Raw genomic sequence first — 25,273 nt, forward strand, 5'->3', positions numbered from 1 at the left:
CTATGCGGCATTCAGTGACTGTTGCCTCATAGTCAATATCTGCAACTGCTAATACATACATACAGTACATACATACATACAGTACATACATACATACATACATACATACATACATACAGACAGACAGACAGACAGACCAGACAGACAGACAGACAGTAAACAGAAAGTAAAAGTGACCTGAGGTGAGCAGGCGAAGACCTCTCCCAGGTCCCTCTGACCTGTACCTGACTGTCCCTCACTTATCTCTCTTCCTCCTCTCTCTCTCTCTTTCGTTTCCGTCTTCCCTTCTTCCCTCTTACTTTCATTCTCCTATCACGAAAAGCCTTCCTTCCTTCCTTCCTTCCTTCCTTCCTTCCCTTCCCTTCCTCCTCCTTCCTTCCTTCCTTCCTTCCTCCCTTCCTTCCTTCCTTCCTTCCTCCTTCCTTCTTTCCTTCCTTCCTCCCTTCCTTCCTCCTCCTTCCTTCCTTCCTTCCTTCCTTCCTCCCCTTCCTTCCTTCCTTCCTTCCTTCCTTCCTTCCTTCCTTCCTTCCTTCCTTCCTTCCTTCCTTCCTTCCCCTTTGTTTAGCCCTGACCTCCATTTATACACCGTGGTTATATCGCCCCTCACTCTACGTCTCTCGAGGGAATGCAAATTCAGATGCTTTAATCTGTCCCTGTACTCAAGGTTCCTGATGCCCTGGATTAGCCTTATCATTCTCCTCTGAATTCCTTCTAGGGATTCTATGTCCTTCCTTCCTTCCTTCCTTCCTTCCTTCCTTCCTTCCTTCCTTCCTTCCTTTTAACACAAAATATAACCCTTTCACCCTTTCCCTCTCCCTACCTTCCCTTATCACTCCTTCCCCTTTCCCCCTTCACCCTAGCCCTCTTCCCCACCCCCTCTCAACAACTGGTAGTAGAGAGTTACTGAAGGTTAATATGTTAGTAATTCTTTTTGTTTGTCTGTTTGTGTTTGTCTGTTTGTGTTTGTCTGGTTTTGTTGTGAGGGAAATTAAGAGATGGTGTGAGTTATTTGTGTTGTTTTTATTCTTGTTTTGTTATTGTTCTTGTTTTTCTTATTTATAGATATGTGTATGTGTGTGTGTGTGTGTGTGTGTGTGTGTGTGTGTGTGTGTGTGTGTGTGTGTGTGTGTGTTTGATGCATAAGTGTTGATAGAAGATGGGGAGCTTACTACACATACCCCTTACTACACCCCTTACTACACCCCTTACTATACTTCCCTTACTACACCCTTACTACACCCCTTACTACACTCTCATTACACCCCTTACTACACCCCTTACTACACCCTCATTACACCCCCTTACTACACCCTCATTACAACCCCATTACACCCCCACACCCCTTACACTCCTTACTACACTCCCTTTACTACACCCCCTTATTACAACCCCCCATCCTCTTACTACTCCTGGAGAGAGTAGGGGAGGCGGAATGGAAGGAAGGAGGATGAAAGGGATAGCAAAGGGGAGGGAGGAGGGGGAGAGGTAAAGGGAAGGAGGAGGAGGAGGAGCAGGGGTGGAGAAAGGTCAAATAAACATGGACATATTAGCATGATTACCTATGTTAAAGCACACACACACACACACACACACACACACACACACACACACACACACACACACACACACACACACACACACACACACACACACCATTCTCCCTTCGTTCCTTCCTTCACTCTTCTCCCTAACAGGTAGAGAGTTAGCAGGTAGAGAAGTTTTAATGATCCTTCTTAATATTTTGGTCAAGGACGATAATTTGCATTTAACTTGTGTTTTTATGAGTGTGTGTGTGTGTGTGTGTGTGTGAACTGTAAATTATTAATCGTTCTGCATACATTTACTCACACACACACACACACACACACACACACACCTAGATTGACCTCATCTACGGTAGCATTGACGTTAACTATCTAGGAGCCTTAGACCTAACCTTACCCAATGACCTGATAGATAATAATTTTCTCCTTGACCCAGATTGACCTAACATGGAGAAAATGATCCGATAACTCACTTCTGATTGACCTTGTTTATAGGTGAGGTCATAACAAAAGATTCTTCGACTATGTAAACAAACACTCCTTACTACATGTTTACCTGAGATTTGATTACAGGTGCTTAAAGCCTCTCCTCAAGACGAGAATAGTAATAACAATAATACTACAACCACTTAACTCACCTTGGCTGGCCATTCTTCAGGTATCATTTTACTTTCCATATTTTCATTTCGATGCGTGGATCTGACTACGGCTTCGACTTTACTCCACACTCCTAAACGAACACCTGGCTACAAAATCCACATGAATTGGGGTCTTTAATTTTTGCTTTGGAATGAATAAAATGAAGGGAAATCATCGTGGGATTAGTCAAAGTGAGAGAAAATCGCTACTGATTGGATGGGTCAATTTTTATGGTGTTCGGATAGGTTGTTGGATCCTGGTCAGCTGGTAGGTGGTGGAGGTCATGGTTGTGTCAAGTATATAAACAGGTTTGAGCGTCTACTCACGTCAGAACTTCGTCTACACTACTACAGGTAAGTCACACGTAAGAACCACAACCACTAAGGTATTCCTCAAGCACTGATCTAATCCATCGTAGGTAAGCACTCACTCATTCGCTCACTCACTCACTCACTCATCCGCTCACTCACTCACTCACTCACTCATCCGCTCACTCACTCACTCACTCACTCATCCGCTCACTCACTCATTCGCTCACTCACTCACTCACATTTGCCTCTATGTATCCAACCGCTTATCTTGTGATTGAAACTCTAGAGAAAACACTTCATTTGTGCTTGCAATCACCTGAGGTCCTTACAGCATGTTCCTCTTATTCAAGCAAGTACTTATCTAAACTTTCCATGCAAACACTTACCGTGATATTTGTTACAGTCAACACGCAATCTTACAAGCACTTAATGTTTGTAATCACACAAGTACTTATTTCGTATTTATTCCTTCAATATTCCTTACATTTTACATATCTACTGGATGTGCTTGCAGTCACAGAAGCATTCGGCTTAATATTATGCCTCCATTTAAGGAATTGTGATTTATTATTTGTACTCATATAAGCATTGGTTGAAGCATCTGTCATCTCTCGTTACTGACCTTCCTGAACACGTAAATTAGTCCTGTGTATGATCTCGGCTCAGTCTTACACACACACCAGCGCTTCATGTGTACAGTGTCAGGCCGGCTCTCATACAGCTAATTAGCGAAGTTAAGAAATAATGTTTACTTCTGCTGGGTCGTCGTTAGGTTAGGTTAGGTTAGGTTTAAGGTGTATGTAGACAGAGAGAGAGAAACTAACATGTGAAAACCAACTCCTCCCTCAGACAACATCATGAAGGTCGCCGCCGCCCTCTTGTGCCTCGCCACTGTCGCCTCCGCCAGGATGGCCTACCAGCTCCCAGACGGCTACTTGGAGATCCTGGGTCAGGACGCCTCCCAGACCTTCGACTGTGCCAACCGCGCCTACGGCTACTATGCCGACGTGGCCAACGCGTGTCGCATCTTCCACGTGTGTGAACCCGTGTATGACGAGGAGGGCGCCACCGTGCTGGAGGTCAACCAGTTCTCCTTCATCTGTGGGAACCAGACGGTGTTCAGTCAGGAGTACCTGGTCTGTACCCATCCTCAGGAGGCCTTACCCTGTGACCAGGCTGAGTCACTCTACCAGTCCTCCAACGCCGGCTTCGGCCAGATCCCCGACGAGTCATAATTCCTTGTCTTCAGGGAATGACCACAGCTGTGTGTGTGTGTGTGGTCCCCACCCCTGCTGCTGTCTCCTGCCTTCATCCATATCTTCCTCACGAGGAATGTTCTCCTACCATAAGAGCAGCGCCATCATTAGTGTCTGACGCATCCTAATCTCCATCCCTCGTCTGTGTCTGGAATACTCATCTTCTATGGCGTCAACATGCCGTTCACACAGCGCCAGCACGAGCAAGCAACAGCCTCAGACGTTCTCCAAATCGTTCACTAACAAGCTTGTGGAAAGTTGAGGTGAAGGTTTGTGGTGAGAGTGATGGTCAGCTGTTGTTGTCACCCTCCCCAACCCCCAACCTTTAATCTCCCCCTTACATAAGAACATAAGAATGGAGGAAACCGCAGCGGACCTATTGACCCATACTAGGCAGTCCCATTTACACCCAACCCCTATTACTCATATATCCATCCAACCTATGTTTGAAACTATCCAGCGTATTCAAGTTAATGATGCTATTTGGTAACTTGTTCCACGCGTCCACTACTCTATTTCCAAACACATTTCGCGCCGAAATCTAAATTTGTCTAATTTAAAACTATTGGTACGAGTTCGCTTCTGATTGGATAGTTTGAGTACCTTTGTAATGTCCCCTTTGGTTAGCCCTGACTTCCACAACTCACCCACCCTATGTTATCTTCCCTTCCTTCCACCTGTAATCTTCATACTTCTATTATTATCTTCCATCAATTGTTCCTACCTTTACCTGGTAGTCTCTCTTTCTCCCTAACTTTCTTCATTTATATTTTATTCTTTTGCTACCTCTTCCCTCCTTTCTTCCCTCCTCCTCCTCCTCTACACATCACAGGTCAGATGATGAACACCTTAATAATAAAGGCAAATTAAAAAAAAATATGTGTTTTATTGGCGATGACCCCAAATGACCTCACCTATATTGACTTGACCTACCAAATGACCTGACCTATATTGACTTGACCTACCAAAAGACCTGACCTATATTGACTTGACCTACCAAATGACCTGACCTATATAGACTTGACCTACCAAATGACCTCACCTATGTTGACTTGACCTACCAAATGACCTGACCTAAATTGACTTGACCTACCAAATGACCTGACCTCTATTACGATCACCTACTAGATGACCTGTGTTGAGTTGACCTACCAAATGACCTGACTTATGTTGACTTGACTTCTCTCTTCTACAAATTATATACTCAAACTCAACCCACCTCCTCTCCCCTAGTTAGACACACACACACACACACACACACACGCAAACATTTGGCTGACAACAGACGATCTTAGTGAGCATAGAGAGAACCCTGTACACAAGAGGCTCAGTCCATGACAAGATATAAAGCAGAAAGTAAGAATTAAACTTACAACACTTTGAGGAGAGAGACAAAGATAGAGAGAGAGAGAGAGAGAGAGAGAGAGAGAGAGAGAGAGAGAGAGAGAGAGAGAGAGAGAGAGATGAACTCATCTTACAGTAATCTCTGGTGATTCTGTTCTCGTACATTTACATTCACAAAAACATCAACACAGAATGTTAATCCACATCTCCCTTCTCCCTCGTCTCATCCCTCCACCTGACGACGACTTCCATCCATTATCTTATTAATATTAACACTTTATAACCATCAACATGAAGTGAAAGTTTCTTTACTTTATTTTTAAAGTAATAAGTGATGTTAAAAGTTTACTTAAGGTTGATATAGAGGTGAGTGGAGGAAGTAGTGTGTTAGGTGAGAGAGTGAGAATCAAGGGGTTGGGAGGAGCTCCAGATGTTGCCTTCACTGTTTTAGTGATCAGATCATAACAAACTTGTTGATATATAAGCCAGCTTCATCTACCTGCTGTTATCAGGTGTGTCTCACCAGCCACTCAGGTGAGACGTCTCCAACCTCTCGCCACAAGTACACTCTAACTTGTACCTAACAAGTACTACAACACAAGTACACTCTAACTTGTACCTAACAAGTACTACAACACAAGTACACTCTAACTTGTACCTAACAAGTACTACAACACAAGTACACTCTAACGTGTACCTAACAAGTACTACAACACAAGAACACTCTAACTTGTACCTAACAAGTACTACAACACAAGTACACTCTAACTTATACCTAACAAGTACTGCAACACAAGTACACTCTAACTTGTACCTAACTAGTACTGCAACACAAGTACACTCTAACTTGTACCTAACAAGTACACGCTGCGGTGTTCTTAACAAGCACATCACGAACATCACCTCCTGACTTGCACATTTACAAGCAGACATCTGCCATCTTCAGCTCCACAGGCTTTGGTTCTGTGTGTACAGTTACAAACACTTTATTCATGACACGAAACACTCACACATCCTCGACTTCATAATATTATAGTCACCTTTTTTTTTGCCAACTTGCTCTCCCATCCACAGTTACTGTACAAGTACATGACCATTGAAGTTTGTGTGTAGTTGGACACACTCAAAGTACAACACACACAACAACAATAATAATAATAATAATAATAATAATAATAATAATAATAATAATAATAATAATAATAATAATAATAATAATAATAATAATAATAATAATAATAATAATAATAATAATAATAATTAGCAGTTTACTGAAAGGACATGGCAGCCAAAACACTGAAAAATATACAGTTATATAATGGGGTTACTTCACACACACACACACACACACACACACACACACACACATTAACACGTAACTAAATGTGTCATCTCTCCTTCCACCAGCCAGACCTCTAACCAACCAACCAGCCAACCAACACCACCATGAAGACCCCTGCCACTCTGACCTCCACCCTGCTGGTCTTCATCTTGGTGATCGCCCTCGCTGGACACGGGGTGTCGTCCTCCCCCCTCCCGCAGCCCAACAACCGTCAAGGACGCCCTCTCCAATTTGGAATTATCCCAGCTACAACAACTACAACTACAGTAGCACCAGCCACAGGAACAGTGACTACAACCCAACCTCCAGCTCTCACACTGTTCCAAGTGAATAACGCTGATGGAAGTGGCTTCATAGTCTGTGCCCTTGGTGGAACATGTGGCGGGAAGAAGTAGTCTGTTGTTGGTGATCTACCTTTTGTTTTGCTGTTGTTGGTGACCTGCCTTTTGTTTTGCTGTTGTTGGTGACCTGCCTTTTGTTTTGCTGTTGTTGGTGACCTGCCTTTTGTTTTGCTGTTGTAGTAACGATTGACTTAACGTTGTTTGCTGTTGTTCCACTGTAGTTTCGAGATAGATTCATAAAATTCAACTTGAACTCATCATTGATTAGACCTCCATAAGCCATTGTTAATTTACCAAACAGTAAACTAGTCAAATGTAAATACAAAATAAATAATAATAAATAATGTTATATGTTTATAATTTCTAACCCATGAACTGTGACCCAGGTTGACTCATCACACGAATTGATCTGATACCTGTAATATGGCCCAGCTGTAGTGAATAACACTCCAACGGAACTTTTTTACCCTCAGCTCTCTAATTATTCTTAGGCGAGTGAAGAAAGAGAGTTGTGAGCGTTAGACCACTGGTAACACTAAAGCAGCACCAGTCTGTGAACAATTACTTATACAACTGTATCCCTCGAGAAATATAAATAAATAAGAATTATGGTAAACAATTATCACTCCACAAGAAAGAAAGGGCAGAAAATTACAACAATAATAATATGTACAGTACAGTCACTCAAAAACTATCTGTACTTGGGGTGATCGATGAATTTCACAATGAACACTGTGGCTCCTGTTGTCTCGTCAGGGTTGTCAAAATCCTTCGTCCGTTGTGTCATATTTTCTCAACACAATATTGTATAGATATTTTTTGAGTGACTACACAAATATTAGCCATTGAAAATAATAAAGACGCAGGTAAAAAAAATATACAAGTTTTCATCAAATAAATAAAATTCCTTCTAACACCACTATCTGTTCACTCTCTCCCTCTCCATACGAGGCAACAACTGTCTCGGTACAGTGCTACACAACACTACAGTCAGTCCTCTCTACAGTAAGTAAGGATCCACTGTATAGCTAAACTTGACTGGTGTGCCGGCTCATAGGATACAAGTAAAAAAATATTATACTTTTACAAAACCAAAAAATATTAACATTTGGTATGAAATCAAAGTTTATAAAGTAAATTGGTCATGATTATTCACTTGAGACAGATTCTATTTTATTTCCTTCGTTTATCATAAATATTCACTAATTCTTAACTAATCCCGTATATAATTTAGTTCACTCTTACGTGGCTAAATAAATCGAAACATTATATTACTCTTACTGTCATCGGGGCTTCTTAACACATACACAAGTACTGGCTCACCTACTATCATCGGGGCTCCTTAACACATACACAAGTACTGGCTCACCTACTATCATCGGGGCTCCTTAACACATACACAAGTACTGGCTCACCTACTATCATCGGGGCTCCTTAACACATAAACAGCTACTGGCTCACCTACTATCATCGGGGCTCCTTAACACATACACAAGTACTGGCTCACCTACTATCATCGGGGCTCCTTAACACATACACAAGTACTGGCTCACCTACTATCATCGGGGCTCCTTAACACATAAACAGCTACTGGCTCACCTACTATCATCGGGGCTCCTTAACACATACACAAGTACTGGCTCACCTACTATCATCGGGGCTCCTTAACACATAAACAGCTACTGGCTCACCTACTATCAACGGGGCTCCTTAACACATAAACAGCTACTGGCTCACCTACTATCATCGGGGCTCCTTAACACATAAACAGCTACTGGCTCACATCACAGAACAAAAACTCATGATCGTTTTCGTGTCATTTCAGCCACACAACTAGTCTGTAACCACGCATCATAACCCACCACACACTCAACTTGGATTCGATTTTCCATCACAAGTTAACGGGCGAATACTCCACCAAAAACTAAATTAAAGGAATTATTCTACAACTCATTAATAACCAAATACATTTCACTTATCTACTTAAGAGTTTTCTTTTCTAATCACCACAACTAATAAGTCTCCAAGGGTTAGTTATGTTCGTGGGCATCAGGACGAGTTGTTTCATCAATGGTATTTAAGCAGATGACTCCTTCACACTTTGTCTTTAACCTTTAGTAAGTTATACCTTTTCAATGACTCTTCCTGTAATAGCTTTCATAAAATATATCTTGTCTCTATTAGTCTATTAGGCATCGACTTATAATTATAAGTACAGGTATAAGTATAGGTACAGGTATAAGTATAGGTACAGGTATAATTACAGGTACAGGTATAATTACAGGTACAGGTACAGGTAAATATATAACTAGTTCACCTAAAACACAGGTAATGAGATACTTTTGGGCATTTAATCATTTAGTTCTCCGTCTGTGTGTGGGTCCCCCCCCAGGTACAGTCCCCCCAGGTACAGTCCCCCCAGTACAGTCCCCCCCAGTACAGTCCCCCCAGTGCAGTCCCCCTAAATTTGCAGTCCCCCAGTACTGTCCCCAGTACAGTCCCCAGTACAGTCCCCAGTACAGTCCCAGTACAGTCCCCAGTACAGTCCCCCAGTACAGTCCCACAGGCTGGTCCCCAGTACAGTCCCCAGTACATTTCCTCCCCCAGTACAGTCCCAGTACAGTCCCAATTTGATCCCAGTACAGTCCCCAATTTACAGTCCCCCAATTACAGTGCCCCAGTACAGTCCCCAGTACAGTCCCCAGTACAGTCCCCAGTACATTCCTCCCCCAGTACAGTCCCCAGTACGAAGTCCCCCAGTACAGCCCCAGTACAGTCCCCAGTACAGTCCCCAGTACAGTCCCCAGTACAGTCCCCCAGTACAGTGCCCCAGTACAGTCCCCTAGGCAGTCCCCCAGTACAGTCCCCTGTACAGTCCCCAGTACAGTCCCCAGTGCAGTTCCTTTAGTACAGTCCCCCAGTACAGTCCCAATTTTAGTCCCCCAGTACAGTCCCCAATTTTACAGTCCCAGTACAATTTTGAGTACAGTCCCCCCAGTACAGTCCCCAGTACAGTCCCCAGTACAGTCCCCCCCAGTATAGCCGTGTTTAATAACCTCTAACAGACTTAATGATAATGATGATGATGATAGAAGTGATGATGATGATGATGATGATGATGAAGATGATGATGATGATGATGGTGGTGATGATGATGATGATGATGATGATGATGGTGGTGATGATGATGATGATGATGATGATGATGGTGTTGATGGTATGGTGATGATGATGATGATGATATGGTGATGATGATGATGATGATGATGATGATGGTGGTGATGATGGTATTGATGATGATGATGGTGATGATGATGATGATGATGGTGATGATGATGATGATGATGATGATGATGATGATGATAAAGATGATGATGAAGATGGTGGTGATGATGATGATGATGATGATGATGATGATGATGATGATGATGATGATGGTGATAATGATGATGATGATGATGATGATGATGATGATGATGATGATGATGATGATGACGATGATCAATTCGTATAATAAACAATAGTATGACAATTGTTCTTATCAACTCACTGGATCCATGATAGTCACTTTGGTTTCATTCTCTTGTTGACTCAATACCTATTGGAGTAGAGGTCAACTGAGACGAGAATAACAAGAGATCTGCTCTCAAATAGTGACACACTGAGCAGGGATCACGAGGCGTCCCTTCTCCTTCGTCTCCATTCTTTCTCTATCTTCCTTTCCCTCCCTCGTCTCATCCCTCCACCTGGCGACGACTTCCACACATTATCTTATTAATATTAACACTTTATAACCATCAACATGAAGTGAAAGTTTCTTTACTTTATTTTTAAAGTAATAAGTGATGTTAAAAGTTTACTTAAGGTTGATATAGAGGTGAGTGGAGGAAGTAGTGTGTTAGGTGAGTGAGTGAGAATCAAGGGGTTGGGAGGAGCTCCAGATGTTGCCTTCACTGTTTTAGTGATCAGATCATAACAAACTTGTTGATATATAAGCCAGCTTCATCTACCTGCTGTTATCAGGTGTGTCTCACCAGCCACTCAGGTGAGACGTCTCCAACCTCTCGCCACAAGTACACTCTAACTTGTACCTAACAAGAACTACAACACAAGTACACTCTAACTTGTACCTAACAAGTACTACAACACAAGTACACTCTAACTTGTACCTAACAAGTACTACTAAACATTAAAAGAAGTATTCTAACCTAAAATCAATAAGTACTACAACACAAGTAATAATTTCAATTGAAATTCTAAATAAGTACTACAACACAAGTTAATAATTCCGAATTTGTACCCCAATAAGTACTACAACATATATTAATTTTAATCCCAGAAAATTTAAATAAGTACTACAAATATTAAGTAATAATTTTGAATCTAAATTTCCAAGTTGCTAATTAAGCAACATTAAGAACACTTTAACTTGTACCTAATAATAAGTACTACAACACAAGTAATAATTCTAACTTGTACCCACTGAAGAACTACAACACAAGTACACCTTAACTTGTACCCAACAAGAACTACAAACATAAGTACACTCTAACTTGTACCTATAACGAGCACTACAACACAAGAACACCTAACTTGGTACCCAACGAGTACTACAACACAAGCACATTCCTTAACTGTACCTAACAAGTACTCATAACACAAGCATAATCAGAATCCTTATACCTAAATACACTGGGCAAGGCTAAGTAATAACTTAACTTGTACCTAATAAGTACTACAACACAAGTACACTTTAACTTCCAAGTAATGAACACAGTGCACTTAACTTATAATTTAACAAGCACTTGCAAACAATAAGCACAATTCCCTAACTTGTACTCAACAAGTACTACAACACAAGTACACTCTCTAACTTGTACCCAATAAGCACTACAACACAAGTACATCCTAACTTGCACCTAACAAGTACTGCAACACAAGTACACTCTAACTTGTACCCAACAAGTACCACAACACAAGCACACTTAACTTGTACCCCAATAAGCACTACAACATTATAATAATTTAACTCAGCCCTGTTAAGAGCCTATAAATTACACACTCTAACGTGTACCTAACAAGTACTACAACACAAGAACACTCTAACTTGTACCTAACAAGTACTACAACACAAGTACACTCTAACGTGTACCTAACAAGTACTACAACACAAGTACACTCTAACTTGTACCTAACAAGTACTACAACACAAGTACACTCTAACTTGTACCTAACAAGTACTACAACACAAGTACACTCTAACTTGTACCTAACAAGTACTACAACACAAGTACACTCTAACTTATACCTAACAAGTACTGCAACACAAGTACACTCTAACTTGTACCTAACAAGTACTGCAACACAAGTACACTCTAACTTGTACCTAACAAGTACACGCTGCGGTGTTCTTAAGAAGCACATCACGAACATCACCTCCTGACTTGCACATTTACAAGCAGACATCTGCCATCTTCAGCTCCACAGGCTTTGGTTCTGTGTGTACAGTTACAAACACTTTATTCATGACACGAAACACTCACACATCCTCGACTTCATAATATTATAGTCACCTTTTTTTTTGCCAACTTGCTCTCCCATCCACAGTTACTGTACAAGTACATGACCATTGAAGTTTGTGTGTAGTTGGACACACTCAAAGTACAACACACACAACAACAATAATAATAATATTAATAATAATAATAATATTAATAATAATAATAATAATAATAATAATAATAATAATAATAATAATAATAATAATAATATTAATAATAATAATAATAATAATAATAATAATAATGATAATAATTAGCAGTTTACTGAAAGGACATAGCCAAAACACTGAAAAATATACAGTTATATAATGGGGTTACACTCACACACACACACACACACACACACACTCACACACACACACACACACACACACACACACACACACACACACACACACACACATTAGAACGTAACTAAATATGTCATCTCTCCTTCCACCAGCCAGACCTCTAACCAACCAACCAGCCAACCAACACCACCATGAAGACCCCTGCCACTCTGACCTCCACCCTGCTGGTCTTCATCTTGGTGATCGCCCTCGCTGGACACGGGGTGTCGTCCTCCCCCCTCCCGCAGCCCAACAACCGTCAAGGACGCTTTCTCCAATTTGGAATTATCCCAGCTACAACAACTACAACTACAGTAGCACCAGCCACAGGAACAGTGACTACAACCCAACCTCCAGCTCTCACACTGTTCCAAGTGAATAACGCTGATGGAAGTGGCTTCATAGTCTGTGCCCTTACTGGAACATGTGGCGGGAAGAAGTAGTCTGTTGTTGGTGATCTACCTTTTGTTTTGCTGTTGTTGGTGATCTACCTTTTGTTTTCTGTTGTTGGTGACCTGCCTTTTGTTTTGCTGTTGTTGGTGACCTGCCTTTTGTTTTCTGTTGTTGGTGATCTACCTTTTGTTTTTCTGTTGTAATAACGATTGACTTAACGTTGTTTGCTGTTGTTCCACTGTAGTTTCGAGATAGATTCATATAATTCAACTTGAACTCATCATTGATTCACTTTGAAGTCAAAATTGATTAGACCTCCATAAGCCATTGTTAATTTACCAAACAGTAAACTAGTCAAAAGTAAACACAAAATAAATAATAATAAATAATGTTATATGTTTATAATTTCTAACCCATGAACTGTAACCCAGGTTGACTCATCACACGAATTGATCTGATACCTGTAATATGGCCCAGCTGTAACGAATAACACTCCAACGGAACTTTTTTACCCTCAGCTCTCTAATTATTCTTAGGCGAGTGAAGAAAGAGAGTTGTGAGCGTTAGACCACTGGTAACACTAAAGCAGCACCAGTCTGTGAACAATTACTTATACAACTGTATCCCTCGAGAAATATAAATAAATAAGAATTATGGTAAACAATTATCACTCCACAAGAAAGAAAGGGCAGAAAATTACAACAATAATAATATGTACAGTACAGTCACTCAAAAACTATCTGTACTTGGGGTGATCGATGAATTTCACAATGAACACTGTGACTCCTGTTGTCTCGTCAGGGTTGTCAAAATCCTTCGTCCGTTGTGTCATATTTTTTCAACACAATATTGTATAGATATTTTTTGAGTGACTACACAAATATTAGCCATTGAAAATAATAAAGACGCAGGTAAAAAAAATATACAAGTTTTCATCAAATAAATAAAATTCCTTCTAACACCACTATCTGTTCACTCTCTCCCTCTCCATACGAGGCAACAACTGTCTCGGTACAGTGCTACACAACACTACAGTCAGTCCTCTCTACAGTAAGTAAGGATCCACTGTATAGTAACGCTAGACAGGTAATATCATCCAGACATCAACACATATCATCCTAACTTGGTCTAAATTCTGAGAGATTCTTATGTGCGATCTTTTGAAAACAGAATACTAACCTTTCTCTATAACAATGAAGAACATGGTCTCTACATCACCATCCTTCACAATCATTACACCTGTTCCTACAGTAGAACAGGTAGGGTTGTCATTTATAGCAGCGAGATTACTGTATAACCCATAATATTTAATACATCACAATGTGTATACCTTCGGGGCGAAAATTCACCGATCTGTATATGAGGAAACTTGCAAATGTGTATACTAAGGAAAGTTCTGTGTATTTATTGAGCTTATCCATATATAGCAGAAATCATGTCTCTCTCTCTCTCTCTCTCTCTCTCTCTCTCTCTCTCTCTCTCTCTCTCTCTCTCTCTCTCTCTCTCTCTCTCTCTCTCTCTCTCTCTCTCTCTCTCTCTCTCTCTCTCTCTCTCTCTCTCCGTGTGTGTCTAGGTAGTAGGCTGATCGTTATTTCATCAATCACTTCGTTCACAAGGTACTGAGGTTGTCTGCCCCTGCGTCAACAGTTCGGCAGGTACTGTTATCGTACTTAATATTCACACAACAAAGTGGACGCAAATAATCTCTCAATTTTACTTTCATTCTTTTTTGTTAACGTTCTTCTTTTCTCTTGTTCTTTTATCTGTTATTAAGGCTTGAATATGTTACTATATTTATTATATATATATGTGTGTGTGTGTGTGTGTGTCCGTGTGTGTCCGTGTGTGTGTGTGTGTGTGTGTGTGTGTGTGTGTGTGTGTGTGCTGTGTCTTTCATGTCTCCTGTGTTTTATCTCTCTCTCTCTCTCTCTCTCTCTCTCTCTCTCTCTCTCTCTCTCTCTCTCTCTCTCTCAGGTAATGGGTCCAACAGGGGTCATAGGACAGGTGTTTACAGTTAGTTGAAGCAATAATACATTTTATGGTTAAGAAATATTTATTTTATTCCAGTTCATATATTTAAATTAATTACATTATCGATTTTAATTTTTATTTCATTTTTAAGTTACACAACCCACCAATTGACTCAATAACTGACTTAACAACTGACTCAATAACTGACTCAACAACTGACTCAACAACTGACTCAACACACACACACACACGTCTCCTTCCCTCCTCAGTCTTAAACGGGGCAAAGGATATTCGGTAGACAAGGAGTAAAAGTCCCTGCAGCAGTCACGATATTGAGAGTCGGATTAAACAGATTGAACGGCGGCTGGACTGGTGCAGGTAAGACATTATTAGTGAGTGGTATTGTCACAGGTAATATAAGACGTCCTGAGCGTGTGTTCTCATCCTGGGGTACTGGGGACGAGGTGACGTGTCCTATGGTAATGAGCAGCAGGAGAAAAATGTTAACAAGTCCGGTGATGCTGGTGGTTGGTGATTCCTTCTTCATCATTGTAGGCGCTTGGTGATTGGTTGGTGACTCTGTTGGTATGGAGAAGGTAATTAAGTGCTTGTTGTGTGTTTGTTTATGAAGGAGATTTTGTTGTTGTTGCGGGAGTAATTTGTCAATATTTGGGAGGATTCTCTCTCTCTCTCTCTCTCTCTCTCTCTCTCTCTCTCTCTCTCTCTCTCTCTCTCTCTCTCTCTCTTCATATCTCTTTAAAATCAATTATATGTAATATTAATAATTTATGACAACAACTGAATACAAACTCTTGCCTTGCCACCTGTGTTTGTTCACCTGTGTTTTGTTCACCTGTGCACATTTCCACCTGTGTTTGTTCACCTGTGTTTTGTTCCACCTGTGCTTGTTCCACCTATGTTTTGTTCCACCTGTTTTTGTTCCACCTGTGTTTATTTCCACCTGTGTTTGTCCCCACCTGTGTTTTATTTCCACCTGTGTTTGTCCTATGTTTTGTTCCCACCTGTTTTTTGTTCCACCTGTGTTTGTTCACCTGTGTTTGTTCCACCTGTGTTTTGTTCACCTATGTTTTTATTTCCCACCTGTGTTTTATTCACCTATGTTTGTTCCTGTGTTTTGTTTCCCACTATTGTTTGTTTCCACCTGTATTTGTTTTCACCTATGTTTGATTTCCCACCCTATGTTTGATTTCACTTGTGTTTTGTTCCACTATGTTTATTTCCTGTGTTTTGTTCCACCTGTGTTTTGTTCCACCTGTGTTTTATTCCACCTGTGTTTGTTCCACCTGTGTTTGTTCACCTGTGTTTGTTCCACCTGTGTTTATTTCCCACCTGTGTTTATTCCACCTGTGTTTATTTCCTGTGTTTGTTCCACCTGTGTTTGTTCCACCTGTGTTTGTTCCACCTGTGTTTGTTCCACCTTTGTTTGTTCCACCTGTGTTTGTTCCACCTGTGTTTGTTCCACCTGTGTTTGTTCCACCTATGTTTGTTCCCCCTGTGTTTGTTCCACCTATGTTTGTTCCACCTGTGTTTGTTCCACCTGTGTTTGTTCCCCCTGTGTTTGTTCCACCTATGTTTGTTCCACCTGTACAAACACAGGGGGAACAACTACATCAGTGAATATTTGTGTGAGTGAAAGATTAACAACACATAAGAACATGACAGTGAAACTATGTTAGAGTGTTCTTGTGTTGTAGTACTTGTTAGGTACAAGTTAGAGAGTACTTGTGTTGTAGTACTTGTTAGGTACAAGTTAGAGTGTACTTGTGTTGTAGTACTTGTTAGGTACAAGTTAGAGTGTACTTGTGTTGTAGTACTTGTTAGGTACAAGTTAGAGTGTACTTGTGTTGTAGTACTTGTGTTGTAGTACTTGTTAGGTACAAGTTAGAGTGTACTTGTGTTGTAGTACTTGTTAGGTACAAGTTAGAGTGTACTTGTGTTGTAGTACTTGTTAGGTACAAGTTAGAGTGTACTTGTGTTGTAGTACTTGTTAGGTACAAGTTAGAGTGTACTTGTGTTGTAGTACTTGTTAGGTACAAGTTAGAGTGTACTTGTGTTGTAGTTCTTGTTAGGTACAAGTTAGAGTGTACTTGTGGCGAGAGGTTGGAGACGTCTCACCTGAGTGGCTGGTGAGACACACCTGATAACAGCAGGTAGATGAAGCTGGCTTATATATCAACAAGTTTGTTATGATCTGATCACTAAAACAGTGAAGGCAACATCTGGAGCTCCTCCCAACCCCTTGATTCTCACTCTCTCACCTAACACACTACTTCCTCCACTCACCTCTATATCAACCTTAAGTAAACTTTTAACATCACTTATTACTTTAAAAATAAAGTAAAGAAACTTTCACTTCATGTTGATGGTTATAAAGTGTTAATATTAATAAGATAATGGATGGAAGTCGTCGCCAGGTGGAGGGATGAGACGAGGGAGAAGGGAGATGTGGATTAACATTCTGTGTTGATGTTTTTGTGAATGTAAATGTACGAGAACAGAATCACCAGAGATTACTGTAAGATGAGTTCATCTCTCTCTCTCTCTCTCTCTCTCTCTCTCTCTCTCTCTCTCTCTCTCTCTCTCTCTCTCTCTCTACTGTTGTTTACACTTCTATCTTTGTCTCTCTCCTCAAAGTGTTGTAAGTTTAATTCTTACTTTCTGCTTTATATCGTTTCATGGACTGAGCCTCTTGTGTACAGGGTTCTCTCTATGCTCACTAAGATCGTCTGTTGTCAGCCAAATGTGTGTGTGTGTGTCCTAGCGCCTACCAACCACTGCCCGGAACGAAAAATCTGCTGTGGAGCCCCGCATCAGGCAGACATGCTTACAGGGCTCCAATAAGAGGCCAACAGCGGCATTGGTGTAAGATGTGACCACCATGGGAACCCAACTACTACACCAGCGGACGTAGGCAATGCATGATGGACAGGCTACAAAGACGAAACCCAACAAACTAGGCTATCGGCAGTCCATTGCAACTCTCCCTCTCCCAAGTCGCTGCAACACTTGCACCACTGGATCAGGAAAAGGGGAGGGCAAAGATGTGTGGTTTCAACCTGCGTTCCTGCCTCACATACATAAATCAACTGACACACGGCCATCATTCACCTCATAATATTAATCATCATGAAGAGCCTAATACCCCCAAAAGTCCCATGGCGACGGGGACAGGCAAAGATGATTGACAGGAGTCTCTAGTTAACACTCAGCACATTTGTGGCATAGATTAGATGGACGTTTATGCACTGGGATCTAGGCAGCAGTGCAATCCGTTCCTGTCTGTGCGACCCCTTTCGAGGAGCCACTCTGCTCACCCCACAAGGGGAGAGGGGGCTCTATAAGGTGCCCTAAACACAGACTGCCATAGAACCAGTCTGTCTGGACAACCGCACCCAGCAAGTTCATCTTTACTAGGTCGAAAACACAATCATAATCACGTATCAAAACAAAAGCAAACTATACAACCTCTTATGGTCGCTGCATGGAATGTCAGGACCCTTTTGTATATTGGCACAAATGAGCGTCCTGAAAGAAGAACCGCCCTTGTGGCAAAAGTACTGGCTAGGTATAACATCAACATAGAAGCAATTAGTGAGTCCCGGCTCCCAGACGAGGGTCGACTCACAGAACGGGGATCTGGCCATACATTCTTCTGGAAGAACAAACCTTCTACGGTGAGAAACCACATTGATAAAGGTGACTGCGATCCGCCATGCATCCTACACAGGCTAACTAAAATGCCTGTTGGGATGAACGAGCGCCTCATGACGCCCAAGTCCCACTGAATCACTCACGTCATGTCATATTTTACGCCGACCTTGACAGAGCGCTAACCTCTATCCCTTATAAGATTAGGTTGTGCTCCTAGGTAACTTTAATGCCAGAGTTGGCAGAGATGCTGACATATGGACTAGGCAACTATAATCCAAACTGCCTACTCCTCCTCAGCAAGTGTGCTTCACAAAACTTTACTATCACCAATGCCTTGTTTAGGGAGGCTGAGAAGTTCAGGGGTTCGTGGTAACACTTAGGATGCAAACACTGACATCTCATTGACTACATCATTGGCAGAGAAAGAGATTGCCGAGATGTCCTCGTCACCCAAGCCAATCGTGGCTCAGACCACTGTGACACTGATCATCGGCTCGTCAGAGCCAAGCTCTCACTTCACGTCGCCCCAACATGGAGAAGGCAGCAAGCCTCCAGAAGAGGTTTTAACACTAAGCGTCTGGAGAATCCAGCGGTAGGACATGCTTTCAGAGAGGAGCCTGAACATGGACTGATAAACAACCCGACAACAAACAACCCAAATAACAGTGCCGAATGGGGTATTGTTGACTCTGTCATGACAAAATACTGCAGAAAGACCTCTGCCAGATAGAAGGAATACACCAGGACTGGTTACATGAAAATGACCCGGAAATCAGCGTACTTATCAATGATAAGCGTGCTGCTTTAAGTGGCTGCCTGAGAACCCTTAGTCTTGGATCAAAGTTAATACTTTCCAAAAAAGGAAAGAGGCAGCCCAGCGCGAACTACGCAATCTTAAGAACGAATGGTTGACAAATAAAGAATGGGAACAAAAAATCTTGCAGATCAGCACAAGTTACGCGAATTTTTTAATTCCACTTAAACATTTTATGAGCCAATCACTTATGGCGCAGCCCCCTACGCTCATCCAAAGATAACTCCCTAATTAAACACGAAGAAGGCTTCCTTCAGCACTGGAAAGAGCACTACCATTCGTTGCTCAACCGAAACACCTATTTGGATGTCCTGACTACCCAGTAGACCCAGTAGGTGCCTCAGCATCCAGAGCTGACCCATCTCAGCTATCCTCCATCTCTGGATGAGGTGGATACTGCCATCAAGCAGATGAAAAGTAACAAAGCCTCAGGGCCTGATGGAATCCCAGCCGAGGTGTATAACCCAGAAGGACCTCTGCTTACCAGCCGTCTCCACTCTCTCCCGGAGAATATATGAGAAAAGGAGGAAATCCCCAAAGCTCCATCGTCAATATTTATAAGAAAAAGGGAGACCGGTCATACTGTGGCAACTACCACGGGATACCGCTGCTCTCCGTAGCTGGCAAGATTATCGTCCGAGTCCTCCTAAAGAGACTTCTTCCTGAGGCGAAAAACTTCCTCCCAGAAACTCAATGTGGTTTTAGACCATCACGCAGCACCACTGACATGATCTTTGCTGCTCGCGAGTTGTAGGAAAAGTGCACAGAACAGCTACGTGACCCGAACATGGCCTTCATTGACATAACCAAGGCCTTCGACTCGGTCAACAGGGAAGTCCTCTAACGGACTCTCAGCCGTTTTCGCTGCCCACCAAAATTCTTCACCATTGTGAGGCAATTCCCCGATGGTATGAACGGCAGTGTCTTGTACAATGTCACCCAGTATGAGTTCTTCCCCATCTAAACATTCGTAAAACAAGGGTGTGTACTGGCACCAACTCCCTTTTCCATTTTCTTGGTTGCCTTCCTTATCTTGTGTCAGTGCCAATTTTTCTGGCGGGGTGGACATCCAGTACCGGATGAAGGGTCTTTTCATCATAAGACGACTCCAGGCAGGAACAAAGGTGTCTTCAGCTTTCAATACTGAACTTCAGTATGCAGACGACCTCACCCTCGTCGCTCACGCTGAACGCGATCTACAGGAGATCCTGAACACCTTCTCTGGTGCGTATGAAAACTTCGGTCTTGAGATGAATGTACGTAAGACTCATATTCTCTTCCAGCCTGCCCATTGACTGAGCCACACCACCATCTGTCCACCTTTACGTTACTACCCTCTCTAATGTTACCCACTTTCAGTATCACAGCTCCCAACTGTCCGCCACTGCGGACATCGATGAAAAGATTGAACATCGTGTCATATATGCATCTCAAGCCTTTGGCTGACTCCGTACCCGTGTCTTCAGTTGTAGGGAGCTGAAATTATTCACAAAGCACCACGTATAATAGAGCAGTGGTCCTGCCTATCTTTCTATATGAGAGCGAAACATGGGTCACATACAGGAGGCACCTTAAGGCACGCAAAAACTTTAACCAACGTAGTCTACTTTCCATCCTCTGAGTTCGCTGGGAAGACAAGATTATAAATGTAAGTATTCTCGCTGACACCAACTGTAGGAGTATCGAGGCTTCCATTATCAATGAACAACTACGTTGGATTGGCCATGTTACCCGCATGAACGACAGAAGACTGCCAAATAAGCTACTTTACAGTCACCTAAGGAATAGTAAACGTAACGCTGGCGCGCAACTGAAAAGGTATAAGGATAGTCTTAAGACAAACCTGAAAAGTGCCAAATCGACCCCCTCACCTGGGAGACGATTACTCCACACCGTTACGCTTGGAGGATCACCACACGAGAAGGTGTCAATACTTTCGAGTTAGACCAACCACATACCGAGGCAGACATGCACCAACAAAACAAAGTCGCTGCCGCCACCCCTCCCGCACTAGATGTAGCCCTCCATACATGCAACATCTGTGGACGACCCTGCCAGTCATGTATCGGTCTCACTAGTCACCTCAGATCTCACCAACCTTGGTGACATCCTTAATAACTCATATAATTGTATCATAGCTGGATGATCGTCATACTCGATTCCGAGTGACACCAAAGTAGTACTAGTAGTGTGTGTGTGTGTGTGTGTGTGTGTGTGTGTGTGTGTGTGTGTGTGTATGTGTGTGTGGGTGAATGTGTGTGTGTGTATGTGTGTGTGTGTGTGTGTGTGTGTGAAAGAGTTAAATAATTCTCACATCAACAGTTAAGAGAAATTATTGTACTAACGGGACAATAAACCTCAGGAATAAGGATAAATGGATAAACAATTGACGTAAGAATAATGAATAATTTTGTTCCTTTTAACTACAATACGTTTTATTAAGATAATTGTGGGAGTGTAAACAACCCCGCCTACAGTACCAGTTACTACACGGCAGCAGCAGCCTCTTGTAATGTTCAGTCATACACACACTGACGTCACTCCATTAACACCTATGGAAACAACTGAACCAAACAGGTAAATTACTAACAACTAACTGTTTCATCTTTACCGAGGTGGCAAGACAAATGATGTCGGGATAATACATGTTATTATTATTTCTTGCCAAACGTGATGGTAATGCCAGGAGCAACGACAGCAGGAGCAGCTGTGGTAGTTGTAAATTTTGGTAAGTTGAAGTTAAACGGAAGAAAAAAGCGTTCTTGTCGGTTGCTGGGCTGCGGGAGGGGGGAGGACGACACCCCGTGTCCAGCGAGGGCGATCACCAAGATGAAGACCAGCAGGGTGGAGGTCAGAGTGGCAGGGGTCTTCATGGTGGTGTTGGTTGGCTGGTTGGTTGGTTAGAGGTCTGGCTGGTGGAAGGAGAGATGACACATTTAGTTACGTTTTAATGTGTGTGTGTGTGTGTGTGTGTGTGCGGGCTTGATAGGTACAAGTTAGAGTGTACTTGTGTTGTAGTACTTGTTAGGTACAAGTTAGAGTGTACTTGTGTTGTAGTACTCGTTAGGTACAAGTTAGAGTGTTCTTGTGTTGTAGTACTTGTTAGGTACAAGTTAGAGTGTTCTTGTGTTGTAGTACTTGTTAGGTAAAAGTTAGAGTGTACTTGTGTTGTAGTACTTGTTAGGTACAAGTTAGAGTGTTCTTGTGTTGTAGTACTTGTTAGGTACAAGTTAGAGTGTTCTTGTGTTGTAGTACTTGTTAGGTAAAAGTTAGAGTGTACTTGTGTTGTAGTACTTGTTAGGTACAAGTTAGAGTGTACTTGTGTTGTAGTACTTGTTAGGTACAAGTTAGAGTGTACTTGTGTTGTAGTACTTGTTAGGTACAAGTTAGAGTGTACTTGTGTTGTAGTTCTTGTTAGTTACTTGTGTTGTAAGGTACAAGTTAGAGTGTACTTGTGTTGTAGTACTCGTTAGGTACAAGTTAGAGTGTTCTTGTGTTGTAGTACTTGTTAGGTAAAAGTTAGAGTGTACTTGTGTTGTAGTACTTGTTAGGTACAAGTTAGAGTGTTCTTGTGTTGTAGTACTTGTTAGGTACAAGTTAGAGTGTTCTTGTGTTGTAGTACTTGTTAGGTACAAGTTAGAGTGTTCTTGTGTTGTAGTACTTGTTAGGTACAAGTTAGAGTGTTCTTGTGTTGTAGTACTTGTTAGGTAAAAGTTAGAGTGTACTTGTGTTGTAGTACTTGTTAGGTACAAGTTAGAGTGTTCTTGTGTTGTAGTACTTGTTAGGTACAAGTTAGAGTGTACTTGTGTTGTAGTACTTGTTAGGTAAAAGTTAGAGTGTACTTGTGTTGTAGTACTTGTTAGGTACAAGTTAGAGTGTACTTGTGTTGTAGTACTTGTTAGGTACAAGTTAGAGTGTTCTTGTGTTGTAGTACTTGTTAGGTACAAGTTAGAGTGTTCTTGTGTTGTAGTACTTGTTAGGTAAAAGTTAGAGTGTACTTGTGTTGTAGTACTTGTTAGGTACAAGTTAGAGTGTACTTGTGTTGTAGTACTTGTTAGGTACAAGTTAGAGTGTACTTGTGTTGTAGTACTCGTTAGGTACAAGTTAGAGTGTACTTGTGTTGTAGTTCTTGTTAGGTACAAGTTAGAGTGTACTTGTGGCGAGAGGTTGGAGACGTCTCACCTGAGTGGCTGGTGAGACACACCTGATAACAGCAGGTAGATGAAGCTGGCTTATATATCAACAAGTTTGTTATGATCTGATCACTAAAACAGTGAAGGCAACATCTGGAGCTCCTCCCAACCCCTTGATTCTCACTCTCTCACCTAACACACTACTTCCTCCACTCACCTCTATATCAACCTTAAGTAAACTTTTAACATCACTTATTACTTTAAAAATAAAGTAAAGAAACTTTCACTTCATGTTGATGGTTATAAAGTGTTAATATTAATAAGATAATGGATGGAAGTCGTCGTCAGGTGGAGGGATGAGACGAGGGAGAAGGGAGATGTGGATTAACATTCTGTGTTGATGTTTTTGTGAATGTAAATGTACGAGAACAGAATCACCAGAGATTACTGTAAGATGAGTTCATCTCTCTCTCTCTCTCTCTCTCTCTCTCTCTCTCTCTCTCTCTCTCTCTCTCTCTCTCTCTCTCTCTCTCTCTCTCTCTCTCTCTCTCTCTCTCTCTCTCTACTGTTGTTTACACTTCTATCTTTGTCTCTCTCCTCAAAGTGTTGTAAGTTTAATTCTTACGTTCTGCTTTATATCTTGTCATGGACTGAGCCTCTTGTGTACAGGGTTCTCTCTATGCTCACTAAGATCGTCTGTTGTCAGCCAAATGTGTGTGTGTGTGTGTGTGTGTGTGTGTGTGTGTGTGTCCTAGCGCCTACCAACCACTGCCCTTCTGCCGTGCGGATTAACCTCGGTAGTTATAAGGCTACGGAATTAAACCCGGAACGAAAAATCTGCTGTGGAGCCCCGCATCAGGCAGACATGCTTACAGGGCTCCAATAAGAGGCCAACAGCGGCATTGGTGTAAGATGTGACCACCATGGGAACCCAACTACTACACCAGCGGACGTAGGCAATTCATGATGGACAGGCTACAAAGACGAAACCCAACAAACTAGGCTATCGGCAGTCCATTGCAACTCTCCCTCTCCCAAGTCGCTGCAACACTTGCACCACTGGATCAGGAAAAGGGGAGGGCAAAGATGTGTGGTTTCAACCTGCGTTCCTGCTTCATATACATAAATCAACTGACACACGGCCATCATTCACCTCATAATATTAATCATCATGAAGACCCTAATACCCCCAAAAGTCCCATGGCGACGGGGACAGGCAAAGATGATTGACAGGAGTCTCTAGTTAACACTCAGCACATTTGTGGCATAGATTAGATGGACGTTTATGCACTGGGATCTAGGCAGCAGTGCAATCCGTTCCTGTCTGTGCGACCCCTTACGAGGAGCCACTCTGCTCACCCCACAAGGGGAGAGGGCTCTAAGAGGTGCCCTAAACACAGACTGCCATAGAACCAGTCTGTCTGGACAACCGCACCCAGCAAGGTCATCTTTACTAGGTCGAAATCACAATCATAATCACGTATCAAAACAAAAGCAAACTATACAACCTCTTATGGTCGCTGCATGGAATGTCAGGACCCTTTTGTATATTGGCACAAATGAGCGTCCTGAAAGAAGAACCGTTCATGTGGCAAAAGTACTGGCTAGGTATAACATCAACAT

The 25,273-nt window shown here is 42.0% G+C and overlaps 1 protein-coding gene and 4 long non-coding RNA genes across 6 annotated transcripts; 3 read left to right on the top strand and 2 right to left on the bottom strand.

Annotated features, from left to right (window-relative positions):
* The first annotated feature begins 2,518 nt into the window (after nt 1-2,518).
* LOC121874944 lies at nt 2,519-4,098 on the top strand. The gene is made up of 2 exons (XM_042379305.1): nt 2,519-2,536; nt 3,344-4,098. The coding sequence occupies exon 2, from the start codon at nt 3,352-3,354 to the stop codon at nt 3,727-3,729; it is 378 nt and encodes a 125-aa protein (XP_042235239.1). The 5' UTR covers nt 2,519-2,536; nt 3,344-3,351; the 3' UTR covers nt 3,730-4,098.
* A 1,313-nt stretch (nt 4,099-5,411) lies between these two features.
* LOC121874945 lies at nt 5,412-7,121 on the top strand. Its single transcript, XR_006090513.1, has 2 exons — nt 5,412-5,628; nt 6,506-7,121. It is a non-coding gene; the product is annotated as an uncharacterized LOC121874945 (long non-coding RNA).
* Nucleotides 7,122-10,701: 3,580 nt separating this feature from the next.
* LOC121874946 lies at nt 10,702-13,450 on the top strand. Its single transcript, XR_006090514.1, has 2 exons — nt 10,702-10,822; nt 12,785-13,450. It is a non-coding gene; the product is annotated as an uncharacterized LOC121874946 (long non-coding RNA).
* Nucleotides 13,451-15,153: 1,703 nt separating this feature from the next.
* On the bottom strand, nt 15,154-17,384 carry LOC121874948. Its single transcript, XR_006090517.1, has 2 exons — nt 17,168-17,384; nt 15,154-15,610 (listed from the first exon to the last, which is right to left on the bottom strand). It is a non-coding gene; the product is annotated as an uncharacterized LOC121874948 (long non-coding RNA).
* A 4,519-nt stretch (nt 17,385-21,903) lies between these two features.
* On the bottom strand, nt 21,904-23,916 carry LOC121874947. 2 transcript variants are annotated; one of them, XR_006090516.1, is made up of 2 exons: nt 23,700-23,916; nt 21,904-22,425 (listed from the first exon to the last, which is right to left on the bottom strand). It is a non-coding gene; the product is annotated as an uncharacterized LOC121874947 (long non-coding RNA). The 2 variants fall into 2 exon arrangements; XR_006090515.1 differs by having other exon boundaries at nt 21,904-22,429.
* Nucleotides 23,917-25,273: the final 1,357 nt, after the last annotated feature.

This window comes from Homarus americanus, unplaced genomic scaffold (genome assembly GCF_018991925.1).
Source record: "Homarus americanus isolate GMGI-L3 unplaced genomic scaffold, GMGI_Hamer_2.0 scaffold8593, whole genome shotgun sequence".
NCBI lineage: Eukaryota > Metazoa > Arthropoda > Malacostraca > Decapoda > Nephropidae > Homarus > Homarus americanus.